Source organism: Simochromis diagramma, unplaced genomic scaffold, assembly GCF_900408965.1.
Source record: "Simochromis diagramma unplaced genomic scaffold, fSimDia1.1 OVJJ01000802.1, whole genome shotgun sequence".
Taxonomy (NCBI): Eukaryota; Metazoa; Chordata; class Actinopteri; order Cichliformes; family Cichlidae; genus Simochromis; species Simochromis diagramma.
Genome location: NW_024387492.1, coordinates 3,650,184 through 3,667,505, shown reverse-complemented (window position 1 = coordinate 3,667,505; position 17,322 = coordinate 3,650,184). Strand labels below are relative to the sequence as shown.

The window sequence follows — 17,322 nt, the reverse complement described above, 5'->3', positions numbered from 1 at the left end:
TTTGTAACTTAAGGGCACGAGTTGCTGCTTGATATAATCTAGAGCATCAGCTCCTCTCTGCAGGCGATAAATGCTTTTTTTCCCCTCTTTTTTTTTTTTTTTTTGCATTCCAGTGAGCACGCTCAGTTTTTTTAAGGTTACGCTGCTGTGAACCTGTATGGTTTAAGCATACTTAACAGCATGAGTAAATGCAGGATTTGTTATCATGCCTTTCCTGTTTGTGCACTGTATTCCACCACTTGCTGTTTGCATCTCAAGGCTTTTAATAGCAAGTGTGGAGGATACTGTAGCCATTGTTAAGTCCATGTTTGTGTGCGATTCCAGAGTAGTTGTAACTGCAGCACGACGCACTCCTCTGCCTCTTAATGGATCTTTTTGTCAGTGCTGAGGTGTATAGAGCCCAAGTGGTTTTGTTATCCTAACAAGGTTTTTTTTTCCTCCCTTTCCTCCCGACTCACTTTTCTCACTCTATAAACGCTGTAGTTTGTATCTCGGGGGAAATGATGCATGTCAGTATCTCAATGACTGGCAGCCCATCCATTAAGGTTTATCGCATGTGTGTGAAAAATAGAGACAAGTATGGAGAAAAGCATGGTTCATCATCCCCACTACCCTCCAGTTAACTACATTAGTGAATTGGATCCAGTGCCTTGGGCGCCTTCTTGATGATTAGATTGCATGACTTGCGTGTTTTGGAGACAGCTAGTCTATGGACATGTGGTCAGAAATGGAGGCTGTGTGGTCAGCATTAAAAGGCAGGAACCGGTCGACAGCTTCCAAATTAACCAGAGGCGGTACAAACGAGACCAAATGTGTCAGTCGTCAAATGAACTGCAACAGCCAAGCAGCGACCTCAGATGATGAAAAATTAGGCCAACGGGGGAAGTGTTAAAAGGTGCAGTTCCTCAAATAGCCACTGAGCGTTGACTCCAAATGGGAATCAGTCCCCACGGGCTCCCATATCAACCTGCCAATCTTTAAAGCAAAATTAAACGTCTTTGAGGCCTGGTGCTACAAAAAATCTCTCATTTCTATTACCGATTTTCTCTTTCATGATAAATTAATGAGGGGAAAACTTCTTTTTATAACCTTCCTCTTTTTCATTCAGCTGCTCCGTTTAGAAGTTGCCACAGTGGATCGCCTTCCTGCATCGCTGAGCTGTCCCAAACCCAACTAAAATCTGAGCATCTTCACCGCCTCCAGCTCCGCCTGGTGTCTTTTTGATAGTGCTACTATCTCCAGCCTACCTGTTTAAAACCTACAAAAGCTTGAAGTTAAGCTTAATTAGGTGCATGGCTGCTCCAAGTGATCAGTGGTCATTGACACAGTCCCCTCGCTGCCAGCTAGGCTTCGCCCTCAGCTAATAAGAGTCACTGAAGTGGAAGCGTGTTTCTGGTGTCTTTCTGAAGCATTTTTAATGCAACTATCTGATAAATATCATAACTTGCTGTGCAGGTATTTGTTCCAACAGTCCATCTAAGATATCAGTCCTCTACTTTTAGTCAGTATAGCATCTCATTTGCATGTTATTTAGCTCTAATAAGCAGGTATCTGGTATCTGTCTATGGATACAACGTTGCACTTCACTCTCTTCCTTTAAAAAGGGAGTTTTTCCTTCTCACTGTCGCCAAGTTCTTACTCACAGGGGCCCGTCTGATTGTTGGGATTTTCTCTCTATTATTGGCGCTACAAGATTTAAAATTAAATACAGTTGTGATCAATTTTGCTCTAAAACGGCCTCTTAAAAAGCTCTACAATGCACAGTCCAGAAGCAGTGTGTCATTATGCTGTGGCTACGTCCATATCTTATATTGCCTCTGATACATTTCATGGCATGAATTCCTGTGTCACATTAGATCACACTTAGCGATTGATGTTATTCTTAGATGCTATAGCACATTGATGTTGTTCCATAATCAGAGGAAACAAGATGGCGAGCACACGCACGCAGATAACAGATACACATACATATTCACAAGGCTTTAGATGTGTAATGTCACTGAGCAAATCCGACGGCAGGCTGCATTTGGTTCATTTTTATGGTCTGTGAGTCAGATGTTTGTTTCCGAGTTATTGTTAAAAAGTGAGGGCCTGAGGGCCCATATCTTCTTATGTACTGCATTTTCTCAGCAGCCTGTAATGACATCAGTCTTAGCTGGTGAAGCCCACGTCCACCACACGTTCCAGCTTTTTGAAGATGACGGAAATGGGTTTAATCTTTCGGCATTCTCTTGAAGTGCCAAATCAGTCTTATAGAAGAAATAAATAAATAAATAAAGACTTGATTCTATTTTAAAAAGGATAAAACTAACAAACAGTCTGACAAGTATTGTCTGTGTATAACATCTCTTCATATTGTGCATTCCTTTGTACCATACAGCTCAAACAGTATTAAGAGCACATTGCAGGGCAGCGCTTTTGCTCAGGATAGTTTGATATCATTGATGAACATGCGCACTGTAGTTTCCAGTATTTTTAGTGAACATCATCAACGGCATCCTGATGCCTTAAATACCATCAAGGCACCTAATATGTATTCATCTGCCACCCTAAAAAAAATGGTTTTCAGTAAATGTTCTATTTGGCTAAAAAGTGAAGTACCAAGCTGTGTTAGAAAATTACTTTGTTAGATTTACTTTGTCTGTAAGAACGACTAGGATTGGCGCTGGGTGCCACAGATTGTTAGGGAAATTGGAAAATGCTGGAGACGGATGGAATAGTCCAATAGGGAATAAAAATAACTCCAGCCTTTTGGTTTTGTTGCTGGTGAAAAACGCAGTGTAGGCAGTAAACATGCACACCACCCACCAATAACCAGGTTGTATGCCGATAAATCAATCAGATTATCCCCCCCCCATCAATTTTATTAATTACCAGTTAATTAGTTAAGGTCGGATCGCCACGTAGAGTCTGCAGACAGGTGGAGAAATGGCACGTCCATCTGCCAATCGTCGTGAGCAAACGCGGCAGCTGCGGCTGCATGTTTTGCACGGCATCCGTCTCGATTCACCTGTTGTTATCAAACATAATGGTTCTCATGCAGTCTGGTCATGTGGGAACACAATCACACTTTGCGGGGATGCCTCGCACCTGGGTGACACGAAATTATAACGCTGATTTGTTGACGCATTAGTCGCGGTGCGCGCCGCGAGCATCAGCCTGTCATTTTTATCCGCGTTACGCATTCGAAAGCCGAGCCTCGTCGAAAGCCTGGCCTCTTTCTTTCATTCACAACCTCGTCCTGCCCTTCCTATCAGTCTTTCGTTCTGTCTCTAACCTGACATAAAGGAACACAATCCCACGTTGTTTGTTTCGTTGTAACCCCGCAGCTGCATTTTCAAGATGATTGTCCCTGCGTGATGAAACAGTCCCTGTCAAGAGCTACAGACGATTACATGGCTTCACGCGGTGATCAGTCTGTGTGTAAACACTTTTTTTTTTTTTTTTTTTTTTTAAAGAAAGCAATCGATGTAGCGCAGAATGTCGATGATTAAACTCATACGTTGTCTTTAGTGACGATGAAAACAGCTTCTGTCTGACTGAGGGAAGAGGAAACAGAAGGACAGAGATGGTCTTTGTTTTTGTAATCAGCGGCGTGTCTCCCTCCTTGCTTTGGCTCCTCTGCCTTGGAGATATAATCGAACCATATACACCCACTCTCGAGTCTTTTTAGTGTCAGTCCTCATGTCACGGTTCACATTAAATGCTTGACGGTGAATCACGCACGTAATGAATTCAATCAGATTTGCAACCTGCGAAACAGCCCCGAGACGGCGGCTTTCTTCTGACCTGCACGTGTTCCCTTTTATTACAACTCCTGACCCTTTCTGATTGGATGATAGCTGTGCTGTGTTTACATTAATGGGATTTGAAGCCCATTTCCCTAATCTGCTTCTTATTGAAAGATACTGGGTCTCACGTGATGAGCACATCGTTATCTGAAGAAGTCAGAATGGCAGTTTTTATTCAGCATTATAGCTATTTCTGTTTTGTGTCTAAAGCTTTGAATTTGGAGAAATGCAGCCAGTATTTCTAATCGTCTGAATATTTGAAGAGCAAGAATTGGAATCAGATAAAGTGCTGCAGGAAAAATGATCTCTTCTTTCAAAATATGTAAAAATATAATTGCATAAATGTTTTATTCCAAGCCCTAGCAATGTTTTTCCCTTTACAATAATACCCAGGGCTATTATCTGGCTCTTTAGCAGCCACTGTGTTCACTAGCTGTGTTCGCCAACTGCGTCTGCTATACGAATGAACCAAAACTGCGACACCGCGGGCCACGAGACATTTATTATGTGCAGAAATATGGAAACCGGCTGTTTGCAGCAGTGCCGTGTGACTTTTGTCTGTCCCGTAATCAGCATCACTCAGCAGCATCTGACCCTTAAATTTGTGAACCTCCCCCGATGTGGTCCGAGGGGTAATTACATCTGCCGGGGAATGACCACGTGCTAGTCCTTCTATCTCAGCGGGGTCCGGTTACTCAACCTGATTCGGGCAAGTGTGTGAGCGTGAGTGTTTGAAAAGTGCTAATTGGCACTCTTGAGTGTTTCAAGTCCACCTTTCCTAGAGCAGCTTCTGTGTCACCACTTTGTCAGACTGACACTCGATTTTAAACCCACCCCATCCCCTCGGCAGCTGTTGCCAAGGTCATTATCAGACCTCGAGAATATTCCCAAAGGCTAATTCACCCATATCCTCTGGCACTTTATCTAACAGCCTTCTCACAGGAAGGTGGATGCAATGAGTGCTTCCAGGTGTCATTTAAATTCAGCCTGACTTCAAATGCTGCACAGACCACGGTGGCGAAGCATCCGTACGCTAAAACAAACACCTGTATGTTGTATGAATGGGAGAAGACACCTGTGCCGTGATGAAGGTCGTTGACCCCAGTGAGAAAACTGGAGTTAAAAATGACTTTTAAGTGTGGCACTTTTAATATTCACTCAAGCGCTTCAAGTGTAAGATTTTGTTGTCTAGGGAATTCTGCCCCCAGTTTTCAGACAAAGGTGTTTTTCTTTACAACAAAGACGCAACCTTGATTACGGAGGCTCGCTTTAGTCTGAATGGATGCGTGTTTTAATCACAAATCCTGGATCCGTTTGCGCCTCTTTAATGAGGCCCGCTCCAGCTGGAAGGCTGTCGGCGCGGCTGCTTTGATCAGTGGCCCATGGACACGGGATTACACTGCTAACACACCGCGCTAATGGAGCCGCAAGTCAAAAACACACACCCGCGTGGCGCATGCACGCACACACATGCCCAAACAGGAATGCAAATGTGGGGAAATATACATATAAAACGCACACGCTCAACCTCTGACAAGGGCACAATCCAATAAGCCAGCGTCTTGTTCTCATGCAGCCCTTTGTGTCAGGCCCTTTCATCTGGCTGTGTCTGTTTGGGTCGGCTGAGTTTTAGGCTCCGCGTTGACGTCTCTGCCAAAGAGGGCTCAGCGAGTAAGGTCCAAAGCTCAGTGCTGACACACAGCCCAACTCTAGAGACTAATGGCTTGTAGCTCCCAACATATGTTGTTTTGTGTAATTGCTTTAATTGCTGTCATTGTACGTAATGGTTGGTCTTTTTCATCTTCCCTGGTGGTGTAGGCATTCTGCTAATTATATCTGTCAGCCCTGCAGCCAAATTGAGCATTTCACTGTGAATTCAGAGCAGTGGGAACTTTTAAAATCAGAGCGTTTCTGTAAACTATTGGTGTGCGTGTGTGGGTGTAAATGAGTGACTGACTGCTGGGTGTTACAGGGGTTTTCATAAGTAATTCTCCTCATCCTGGAGCTGTTTAATAGAAGCGGGGTCGCGAACTTTGCTCATCAGTCAAGTCTAAAGCTTGACCTGCGCGTAGTTCTGCTTCTTTTATCTGTTTTATTAACTAGAAAAAAAGGTGAAATGACTATATGGGTAATTTCATAAGCCTAAGAAAATGTCTTTGTTTCCGTTCAGGTACGACACCATCACCAACCAGTGGGAGACGGTTTCTCCTCTCCCCAAGCCGGTCCATTCTGCCGCAGCCACCGTGTGCGGAGGGAAGATCTACGTGTTCGGAGGTGTGAATGAGGCCGGGCGCTCGGCGGGTGTGCTCCAGTCCTACGTACCGCAAAGCAACACCTGGAGTTTCATCGAATCGCCCATGATAGGTAAGACAGGTGAAAACACACAGCGTGTTTGTCGCAGATTCACACATGCAGCAAAAAAAAGTGAAGGGATGTTATGTCCTCAGGGGACTTGTCGCCATTGTTGCATCAACTTTTGTCTGATGACGGACCTGTTTCTCTCAGATATTCCCAAATGTAAGGTCCTTCTTCCTCATTGTGCTGTCAAATAAATTTAGTTGAAAGAGAATTAGCCCCTGAAAACCTCCACGCTTTTCTTTCAAGGCGTCACATCAGAGCATCAGTATTTAGGATTGCTTTTTATTTGCGATGTAAAATCTAAAGTGGAAACGGCACAAAATGCAAAAGTATTAGTTTAACCATTTATATGCATCCATTCGTTTATTCTTTGACATCTTACTATCACATTAGAGAGCAACAAGATATCTTTGGGCCTCAATTATGGCTGCCTGGTTGCCTAGCAACAGTGTTCTCACAACTCTACCCAGATGAACCCCTTCACTTCACGTCATGCGCTCGACTTACCCTGTCGAAATCATAAACTCCTTCTTTATCAGTGCAGTCCTGTTACACAGCACATTACTGTGAGACCTTATATTTTCTTAGCATGCATAAAACCAGACTCAATCAGTTTTATAAGTTTAAGTTTGCAGCTCTGTTGCCTCATAGCAAGAAGAGAAGGTCCTGGGTTTGCATGGCTTCTTTCCACAGTCCAAAGACTGTGAACGTTAACTGGTACTTCAAAATTAGCCTTTGGTGGGAATGTGAGTGTTAATGGTTGTCTCTGTTGCACTGGGATGGACTGGCAACCCTGGACAGGTTACCTGCAAGGTGGCCAGATATTACAGGTTGCCTTATAATAGCTGGGTAGGTTCCAGATTAATGGATAGATTGATGGAGGGATGTCCTGTCCCTCCCCTCACACCCAACCGACCAATAGGTGGTCGTCTGATCGTTGGGGTTTTCTGTCTATTAATGTAGGGTCTCCATCTTACAAGATAAAGTGCCTTGAGGTGACTGTTGTTGTAATTTGGTGCTGGATAAATAAAACTGAGTTGAAAGGATGGACGGATGGTGGTTTACCGATATATCCCAGTACTATAGTGGTCTGTTTGTGCTGTTGAGCTTGAAGGTGTTTGAACATGCTGTCTAGGAAATTCGACTAGCACAAATGTAATCTATACCTGTCACTATTTAGACAGCAAAGATTTCTGGCACAACTTCGCCGACTTCCAAGGTGCGTGGAGAGAATGTTTCCGTGTTATGATGTCCTCTTGTTTTTGAATCTAACTGCTGCACTGACTTCTAATTAAATGTAATCATTTTATGGGTCTTTTTGTATATTTGTAATATTCTTCTTACAAACGGGGGGGGAGGGATTACGTCTCCTCCCCCCCCCGTCTTCATCATTAATGATCTAGTGCAATATTTACTTGGGCATGACTTAACCAGTTAACCAATACCAACCTGTTATATGTCAGCTGGTTTATCAATGAAGCTGTGATTGGTTAATTTGAATGTTTTTTGCTACCCTGATGAAGGCCACAAGCCGAAACGCGTTGGTCAGTCAATAAAGTTGTTCTTCTTCCCTTTAAGTGTTGCTGGACTTCCTGCGTTGTGTCTGTTTGGACAGCAAATGATAATAATTTTCAATTATTTATCACAGTCAGTTGCTTTATTGTTGGAAAGCAATTGCATGTAATTGACTTGACCCCATTCAGACTGACAGCAACCCGACTTTGTTTCATTGTGTCATTTATGGCAGGTTTTAGTGGCAGTGTTGGTTTATTGATCTCATTTTATTTTTGCATTGAAAAATTATTGAAGTGAGAGAACTTAATGTTGTTGGATTATTGCAATAATATCATCATATTGTGAGTGAAGTGTTTTGATAAGACTGTATCATGGGGTGTCTGGTGATTCCCAGCTGTACACAGTCACCCACCAAAACTGGAGCAACTACTGCTCGGATGGTCTGTTAATACAATGAACCACACAACAAACCATGCTGTTCCTCAGTTTGTATTATAAAAGCTCCAAGTGGCACTAACACCACAAAACCAGTCCAGAGGTCGAGTTCACTGATTTGACCGAACTAGGATGACGCCTAGCAGATAGCTACCAGCCGAGTTGGCACTCCTCTTTAACTCACAGTGCCTTTGGCCCTAATAATGCGACACAATTGCCAAAACCATTTTTCTCTACTAAGCTGTAATTGTGTTTGTTTGTGTTGTAAAGTAGGGCATTTTAATGAGGGAGTCTGTGGCGACTAACTTGCTCTAGGAGTCAGGCCCGAGTGGTTTAATTTTTCAGAGCCAGAGTTTGCTTCCCGATGCTTTCTTTTCATCTGTATGGCCATGTAAACATAAAACCAACTACTTGGATTAGATACTTTGTAGTTTTTTTCCCCAATTAAGGAAACCTTCAGTGTTTATCCTTTCAGCGAAAATGCTGAACCATACCTGAAAATTCAGCAGTCAGCCTGTTTTTACTTTTTCTCTTTATCGTTTTCATCCTCCTCGGGATTTTCCATTATTCCCCCTCTTCCCACATTATTGCGCTGTCATAATAATGAGAAGACCATCGCTAAAATGATAGGTGGTTCTGACGATGGTTTCTGACGTGTTATTGGCCAAACTGCGATCTGAATAACATCAGAATAACACCTGGATCCACATTCCAGTCTGATCCACCGGGGAGCTGTGAAGGACGAAAAGCCAGAAGAAAGCTGCCGTGACTCAAAGCTAGAAGGAAAAACACAAAAGCGTACCAAGCCTACAACTTTGTTATTCAGAGCACTGGCAGATGTCTTCCCAGTGCAAAGATCTTATCCACAGGCATTTCTTCACAAATATAAGTATCCTTGAAAGGTGCAGAGCAGGCGAGATTGCTATTGATTTGAACATATTCTGCGAATCTCTTTGTTTCACATTCTGGCCTGGACAACACTATTGCACACAAGTCAGCTTTAAGCCTAACCTACAAACTTCTTTGTGCTCTATAGATAATTCGATATTTTGTGAGAAAGAATAAAAAAAAAAAAAAAATAAGGTTGATAAGTGGGATTTGACTGAATTGTGTTTCCCTATTTGCAAGCTAAGAACCAGCGTTGCCTGCAATAAGATTCTCATCCAAGCCAAGAAACAGCTCCGGACATAATTGCAAGAAATATTGCAAATTGTTTAATCCACACAAAAAAACAGAAGATATAACTTGTTAATTAGTAAGATTTAGAAGTGCTGAGGGGCAGTTTGTTACCTTCTGGCAGAAGCAGGAGAGCTGTTTCCAGTCTGTGAGCTAATCCAAGCTAACAGAACTGCAGAGTGTAGCCTTATTTTATCCATACTGACATGAGAGCAGTGCCGGTCTTCTCATCTTACTCTTACAATGTGCATACATGCCAGGATATTTAAAAAGTTCCTTTATGGTTGGATTTAATTAGCAATCTGCTACAGTCATCTCCAGCCCCATATTTTTGTTTTGGATCTTCACTAGGATGGCTTTGCATGATTTCATCTCATTTCATCCATTGATTGATCCATTTCAGTCCCCCTGTTCATGGACTTCAGTGTTTTAGCTCCTGTCTCTTAAAGGCCAGACGCCCTCAAAGCTCACTTTTCTTTGAAGTAACAATGATTAAATATTACAGTTTCTTGCATGGCTTTGTCTTTATGCTGAGTCGGTCCATTGAGCTTTGTGGGCATCTGCGTATGCAGAGCGATCTCACACTTCAGTCAGGTTGAGGCCTGGACTTTGACTGAGTCATTGCAACGCGTTAATACTTTTCTTTTTCTGTTTAGATCTGCTGCTATGCTTCAGCCAACATGTCAGACATATGGCTTCATATTTGATTCTTGGATACTTTGGTTTACAGAGGAGTTCATGGTGCTCTGGTCCTGTATCTGCAAAACAGGCCTAAATCATCACCCCTCCTCCCCCATGCTTGACAGTTAGTATGAGGTGTTTGTGCTGATATGTCGGGTGCTGTGCATTATGGCCGTACATCGCCACCTTGGTCTCGTCTGTCCAAAAGACATTGTTCCACGTGGTTTGTCGAGAGGCAGCTTTGCAGACCTAAACCACCCTGCCATGTTCTGTTACAGAGACGAGGCTTTCTCCTGGACCCCGTTCCAAAAAAAGCTGTGCTTGTTCAGCCTTTTACTAACTGTACTGTCATGAACTTTAACATTTAACATGCTAACTGAGGCCTGCAGAGTCTGAGATGTAGCTCTTGTATCTCTGAGCATTGCACGCTCATTGTGTTAACACTCACCTGAGTGCTCCAGACCAGTAGTCTACCAAAACTTCTGCTTTTGTAGAAGCGCTCACACTTGCTGATGATCAGATAATACACACCTGGCTGCTAGCTAGTAATCCAGCTTCATGCCAGTCTCTTTTGAGCAAATCGTCCTCTGTGGTGTTGGCTTTTGGCTTTTGTTGGTTCAGTAGAACAAACTGTATGCATTGTTCTCCTGTGCTTTCTTCTCTAGGAAAGATTTGACTTTATTTCACAACTGGAAAAAAACCTCTACCTTACTTGTAGAGCACTGAAAAAACTTGTTAAAAAAGGGTTATTATCAAGAGCAAAAGCTGCGGCTGTGCAGGCATCGACTGTGCAAGGAAAGATGATATCAGCCGGGCCGAAGAATTGGAAACCTAGCAGACTAGCAGAGCCGTCTGAAGCCTGAGCTTATGGGTCGCAGCGATTAATTGTACATCCACTGACCTCATTAATTGAAACTTTGGACCATGTTTAATATGAGAATCCACTTTTGTAATATTATATATATATATATATATATATATATATATATATATATATATATATATATATATATATATATATATATAGCAAAAAAGGGAAAAGCATGAAAGAGTCACTTCAACAAATTATAGCACATCCTGGGAGCTTAATGGCTATGGTGCATGCCTCAAAACCGCGCTGTCCACAGTTCAGCAGAAACACAGAGTCAGAGAAGTATTTGAAAGTTACACCAGCACAGAGACACTTTGTTGAGCGCTGTCGCCCAGAAACTTGCTTTCAGTTACTGGAGCCGTCTCAGGGCTTTACTACTGTGAAGGAAACGATGATTATGTAACACGGGTGTTTGGGGCGAGCGCTATGTGGTATTAAAGGGCTTGCAGAGCATCTGGCACAGGAGAAACACACACACATATATACGCACACACAGAAACACATAGATCCAGACATGCACACACACGCAGCCTGCTTACCTCACATAAACCGTGCGTCCCTGAGGACCACAGGTACACAAATTATATAACAAGCCAGGAGGTTACACATGCGTGCGTGTATGCATTGTGTGTGTGTGTGTGTGTGTGCGCGTGCATGGCAGACACAGACAGACAGATCGTCATCTGTCAAGCCGTAGATGAGCTGGCGTCTGACAGCCAACGAGGCAGGAGATAATGGACGGGTTTAGTGCTTCCAGTGAAATTGGGCCGGCGATGATTTTAGCGAGGCGGTGAGGGCGGGGAGCGCTCCTTGAACAACCCCCTGCTTCCCTCCGTTGCTCTCCATCGCTAATCTCTCTGTTCATCTCTCTGTCTCACCCCTACACCCCCCGACTCCGTCTCTCATGGTCTCTCCGCACCGTCTTATCAACTGACACAAATATTTTTTACAAATTTTTTTGCAGCTGTGTGTGTGTGTGTGTGCGCGCGCGTCTATGTGTGTGTGTTTTCCCCCTGCGCGCACCGTCTCCCGCGTGGGCTGCAAATGGGTTTCACAAACACTTATCAGGACGGACTTCCCATCTCTCGCAGAGTGAAAAATAATATTACTCATGCCAAAAATAGTCCCTTCAACAAGTCTATTGAGATACGCGGGGTCTCTGCAGCTTCGTTCATCCAGAGCTTCCTTTGTCTTCAGCGTGTCTCTCTCTGCTGAGCAGTATATGGTCTGAAGATCATAACAGAGCACTTTCACATGTAGTAAGCTATTTATGAAGTCTCATTACTTCATTCTCCAAAGGTCAGCTCACCTAAATTACCGAAATGCCATGGTTTTCTGCTTCCATCTCAGAGAAGAAAAAAAATCAGCGTGTAACATGTTTTTAAAAAGGTCAATCAAAGACCCCTTTAATATATCCGTTCTAGTGGAGCTGAAACATAGCACAGGCAGGGAGAGCTTTGGCAATCACTCCTGCCTCAGCTTCACAAGTCTTTCCTTCTCTTTCTAATATCAGTGTTTCAAATATGAGTGATAACCCCCCCGCTTAGAGTCGTGTCATTAAAGGAACAGTTTTTATATATTTATGTCACATAGCCTTTTTTTTTAAATCACTGCTTAAAAGAAATTAAGGGAACCCCTAAATCACACATGACTGAAAAAATACTCAAGTTGAAAATCTCTACAGCGATGTGTAAAAACGACATAACAGTCAAATGAGACAGCAGATGGTATCCTGGGGATTCTCCTCCCAGACCTGGATTGGAGCAGAACGTAGCTCCTGGACAGTCTGTGGTGATATTTGGATGCACCCCAATATATATATAATATCCCAGAGGTTGCAATTGGATTCATGTCCTCGGGACGTGAGGGCCTGTCAGCGGCATCGACGCCTTTGTCGGCCACAGGAGGAAACCAGGGCCCAGCACAAAGCACAAGGTCTGACCCCGACAGCAGTCAGGGTACCGTCGGCTAACATATGGAAGTCTGTGTCTCCTCAGACCATCACTGACCCACTGCCAAACCAGTCATGTTGGACGATGGCATCGTAATGTTCACCACGGGATGTCCAGACCTTCTCACGTCTGTCACATGTGCTCAGTGTGAACCTCCTCTCATCTGTGAAGAGAACAGGCAGCTACGGTGGACGTGCCAATTCTGGTGTTCTCTGGCAGATTCCAGTCAAACAGCACGGCGCTATGCCGCGAGCACAGAGCCATTAAACAATATTGGATCTTTATACCCTCATGAGAAACATGCACAACTAGCCTGCTGGAGGTCATGTTGTAGGGCTATGGCAGCGCTCTTACTGCTCCTCCTCACACAAAACGGCAGATATTGGTCCGGCTCTCCTCGTGTCACAGCCCACTTCCTGTTTCTTATCTCCTCCACACTCTTGAGACAGTGCTGGTAGATGTAGTAAACCTTCCTGTGACAGCATGTGTTGATGCGTCATCCTGGAAGAGCTGGACTACCTGTGTAACCCGGCAGATTCTGTCTCATACAATCAGTAGTGACAAGGATACAAGCAAAAAGCAAAACTGAGAAAAATCAATGAGGGGAAAAAAAAAGTAGATATCAGCGGTTTGTGAGCACCACCTGCAAAACCATTCCCTTTCAGGTGGTTGTCTCTGCAGTGCACCTCACTTTCATTTGAACCAAATCAGGTGCAATGGACTCACATTGATTTGTGCTCCCTTCATTTTTTTTTCTTTTTGTGTTCCTGCCTTGTCGCTGCTGTCACAGACTGCTGACAGCAATGAGCCTGAAAGCGATGACCGATGGCTCGACATTAGCTAATTACAGATCACCATTCCTTGACAATGTCCTTCAACACGCAAACGGCAGAAATATCGACCCATCCAGATCTAAAGCTGATAAATCAGCGTGCACTTTTGAACACTTTTCACCTGGCAGCAGTGAACAGGGAGGGAACCGTCACAGGATGGATATTAAGCTTCACTGAGGCGGGGATCTGGGAAAGGCATCACTGTCTCATTGTTTTTTATGATTTTCTGTTTTAGTTGAGAGGTCATCTAAATATTTGCGGCTAGAAACAGACGGAAAGTTGAGAGACCTTGTGCTGCAGGATTATCCAGAATGTTAGAGGGGTGTTTAACCCTCCATGGGGTCTGCAGGCCGGTCACATGACTAAAAACTATGAATTGTGTTCTTACTAAATGTAGCAGATGTCTGTCGACCAAACAGTTTGTCCAACCAAATCTTGGCCACAACTCTTTGATAGATTTCCGTTGAAAATCTGCACAAAGCTGCAGGACTGACACGCCAGTTAACCTCTGCTGCTCTCGAGCTTGCTGTTAGCATGCTAACGCAGTAAATTAAGTATGTATGCATGGTGTTCAGCAGATGCATGTTTGGAGTGGATACGATTGCTGATGCTGGCAAATATCGCCGTGCACATATATTCTCATAAAACCCTATTAGCGTCGCTGTCGTTCCTGATGACAGAGCTGATATATGACGCTTTTTAGGGGCTTTTTCTTCTTAACATTGTGGTTTTTGTTAACTAATCTGTGCTGCAAAAAAACAAACTGTTCACAGCATCTTCTTTGAGGGAAAAGAAATGAGGCAGTAATTGTAGAAATATGAAGCATAAATGAGGATATTTTTCCACAAAAAAAAACCCCAAACTAAATTCATGTTTGAGGCAAAAATTCTAAAATCCCATGAAATCTTAGAAGCCTTAACAAAAAATTAAGTTTACAGCATCTTTACGTGCAGTTTCGTACCGAAAAGCATTAACGCGGCACACCAGGACTTAATCCACAACAAATGACCAACCAAAGTCAACTGTACACAAGCTGTCAATGCAAAAAATGAAGGATGTCGTCTCACAGATACATTTGTCGTAACTTTAAATTCTTAAAATTACAACCAGCGAAGCTCCTGATGATTACAGCCTTTTTGAGGAGCTTTTTGAACTTTTGAACTTGCTGTTCTCTTTGCTGTTAAAGCGTGGGGAGTCACCATGCCAAGATCAAAAGAGCCTCTGTGAGGATTTTGAGGAAAATGCTGGAGAATGCCTGTGGGTCTCACTTATGGGACGTTAAAAAGATCTACAAATCATTTGAAATGGATCGTTCCACCGTGAGAAGAATCATCAGCAAGCTGCTCCAACCTGAGTTAACCCGTCGACGTCCCCCAGCTGACAGACGGTAGACTCCAAAAGCCCGGGAGCAGGAGCGCCGCTGCGAGATACCGACCGTCGGGATGATCGTTTCCCCCGAATGACGTAACGGCAGACCGGCCGCGGCCCTCGAGAGCGCCGTTTACAGAGGTGGAGGAAGAGGAAGGGAAAGTGACAGAGTGAGAGCAGGTGGAGAAGGTGGAGTGTTTCCATAGCGACCTAATTGGACATGCACCTATCATGCTGAATTAAAGTACATCATCCTCTTTCAGCTATTTCGGCCCATCATTTCAAAGGCAGCTCTTATTCTCCTCACACTGCATAAAAGGACATTGTGTGTGAAGAGGGAGGCAAAAAAAAAAGGGAGAACTTTTCGCTGCTCCAATTACCTTGTTGTGATCTTATCTAAGCTACTGTCAGAGAGAACTGACGCTTCTTTGTCCTTTTTCCTCACGCTCTCTGGTATGATACAGCGAGCTGGAGTGGATCACCTCATCCTCCGTCGTTTGGAGGAGAATGTCTTGTTTATCCCTTGTTTGCGTTTCCTCCCGCGATCGGCCGCACATTTCAGCGTCGATGTAATGCCGCTGCGGCTTTGTGATGGAGGCTGCTGTTTGGCTTTTTATCAGAGACTGCGGTCTTGTCTAGATCTGTACAGCAAACTGTATTGGTCTGATTGAGTGAATTGTTCTTGACTCTATTTGTGTGGGTTATTGTTGCTGCGTGCTGGTTTTACAGCGTCGGATATCTGCTGCCGGTGTTGATGCAGGAACGAGATAGGGAAGAACAAGGTGTTTGTTGAGACAGCAGCTACACAATTCATCATACCCGTGTGCGGGTGTGTGCGTTTTCTTTTGTTTGATGTCCTTGACCTCAGCCCGGGGGGAACCCAGGCTTGGTGACTAAGCTGTTTTATCAAGGTGTGGGAGAGTGTGTCAGCCCATGTTGCCCCGCAGGCACAGCTATACTTCTATCACCGCTGCAGAGTTAAAACCTTGTTTTGCTGCCTCTTTTTATTCATTTTTTATGTAGAACGTGGTCAGCTGTGGATTCCTGGCTGAGCTCTCTAACCTTCGAGCTGCGAAAGCCGACAAAATCTATTGCAATATTTCAAGAATAGCAAAGTCCATCTCAGAATTGAAAAGTTTTCAGCTGACACAGACAAACTCCGCTCCCTTTACTGTATCTCAATGTTGTTTCAGCAAAAAATTACTCGTTTTCTGCAACGAAGGCCAAGGGATGAGAACAAAACCAAAGCGGCGGAAGAGAAGTGGAACCCCAGCAGCAGTCCTCCGAGGCTTGCCAAACGAGAACTATGAGATTTACCTGCCTGGTACTCCTCCAAGCACTCAAACTCGGTGCTTACTGTTAGTCCGCTAGAGAGAGGCAGGAAGTGATGGCAAGAGTTTCAATGGGGGAAAAAAGAGAGGAAGGTTTTTCCTTTGAGAGCATCCTGTTATTATTCTGCCTCGGGCACAGAGCAGAGAGAAATGAGTGTTCTGTGTTTATGGGACCTAACACAAAACATCATGTACACACGCTTACGCTGGCACACACACATACGCTCAGGAAGACTGGCAGCAGCATATCAATGAGATGAGGAAGGTAAAAGAAGAAAATAAACACGTCTGGCAGAATGTGAGGAGGACCAATCAGTGGCAACTTGTTTCTCAAGGGCAGAAATTGAGGCTGACGCCTCAGATGGTTGCAGTGGAACTTAAGATTGCATTTCACTCTGCGTAAATGATTGCAGGATCGTCATATGTGAATAATACAGTATTTTTCAACCGCAATAGCAGCGTAGTCGGTCTCTGTCAGTCTACAAGTGAGATAGTTCAACAGCTGCTGAATGATATGCCATGAAATTTCATGCAGACACTGGTCCCAGGAGGATGAATCATTCATGACTTTGGTGATCCTCTTTTTCTCTAGCACTCACATGAGTTTGGATTTTAAGTGAAATATTTCAACAACTCTTCGAGTGCTTTTTGGAAAATGTGGCACCCTGCAAGGACAAACTCTTTATAACTTTGATGAGCTCTTAATTTTTCTTTTGAAATCTTCATCAGCTCCATTACTTAGGTTTCTGGCGCTAATTAGCAAATGTTAGCATGCCACCACTGAACTAAGATGTTGGGTGTTGTAGACATTACACCTGCTTTACATTAGCAAACATGGATGTAGCCGTTATGTAGTTCCCCAAAGCTGTGTGCAGGACCATTTAAAGCTTTGCATTTGGTGTTTTTAGCTTAATGTAATCATATTTGAAAGGGAGGATAGCACAACTCTAAATAATTGTAGCCTCATATAAGATTTTGGCTAGTGAAAAAATGGCTCAAACAAAATGTTCT

General features: G+C 43.7%; 1 protein-coding gene across 9 annotated transcripts in view; it reads left to right on the top strand.

The window, feature by feature from the left end:
• LOC120724739 (kelch-like protein 29) overlaps window positions 1–17,322 on the top strand; it is a 262,953-nt gene that overhangs the window by 237,781 nt on the left and 7,850 nt on the right. For all 9 annotated transcript variants that reach the window (XM_040017100.1, XM_040017095.1, XM_040017101.1 and 6 more), the window contains one exon: window positions 5,962–6,155. In XM_040017100.1, the coding sequence (XP_039873034.1) occupies window positions 5,962–6,155 (194 nt within the window). The remainder of the gene's footprint in view (window positions 1–5,961; window positions 6,156–17,322) is intronic.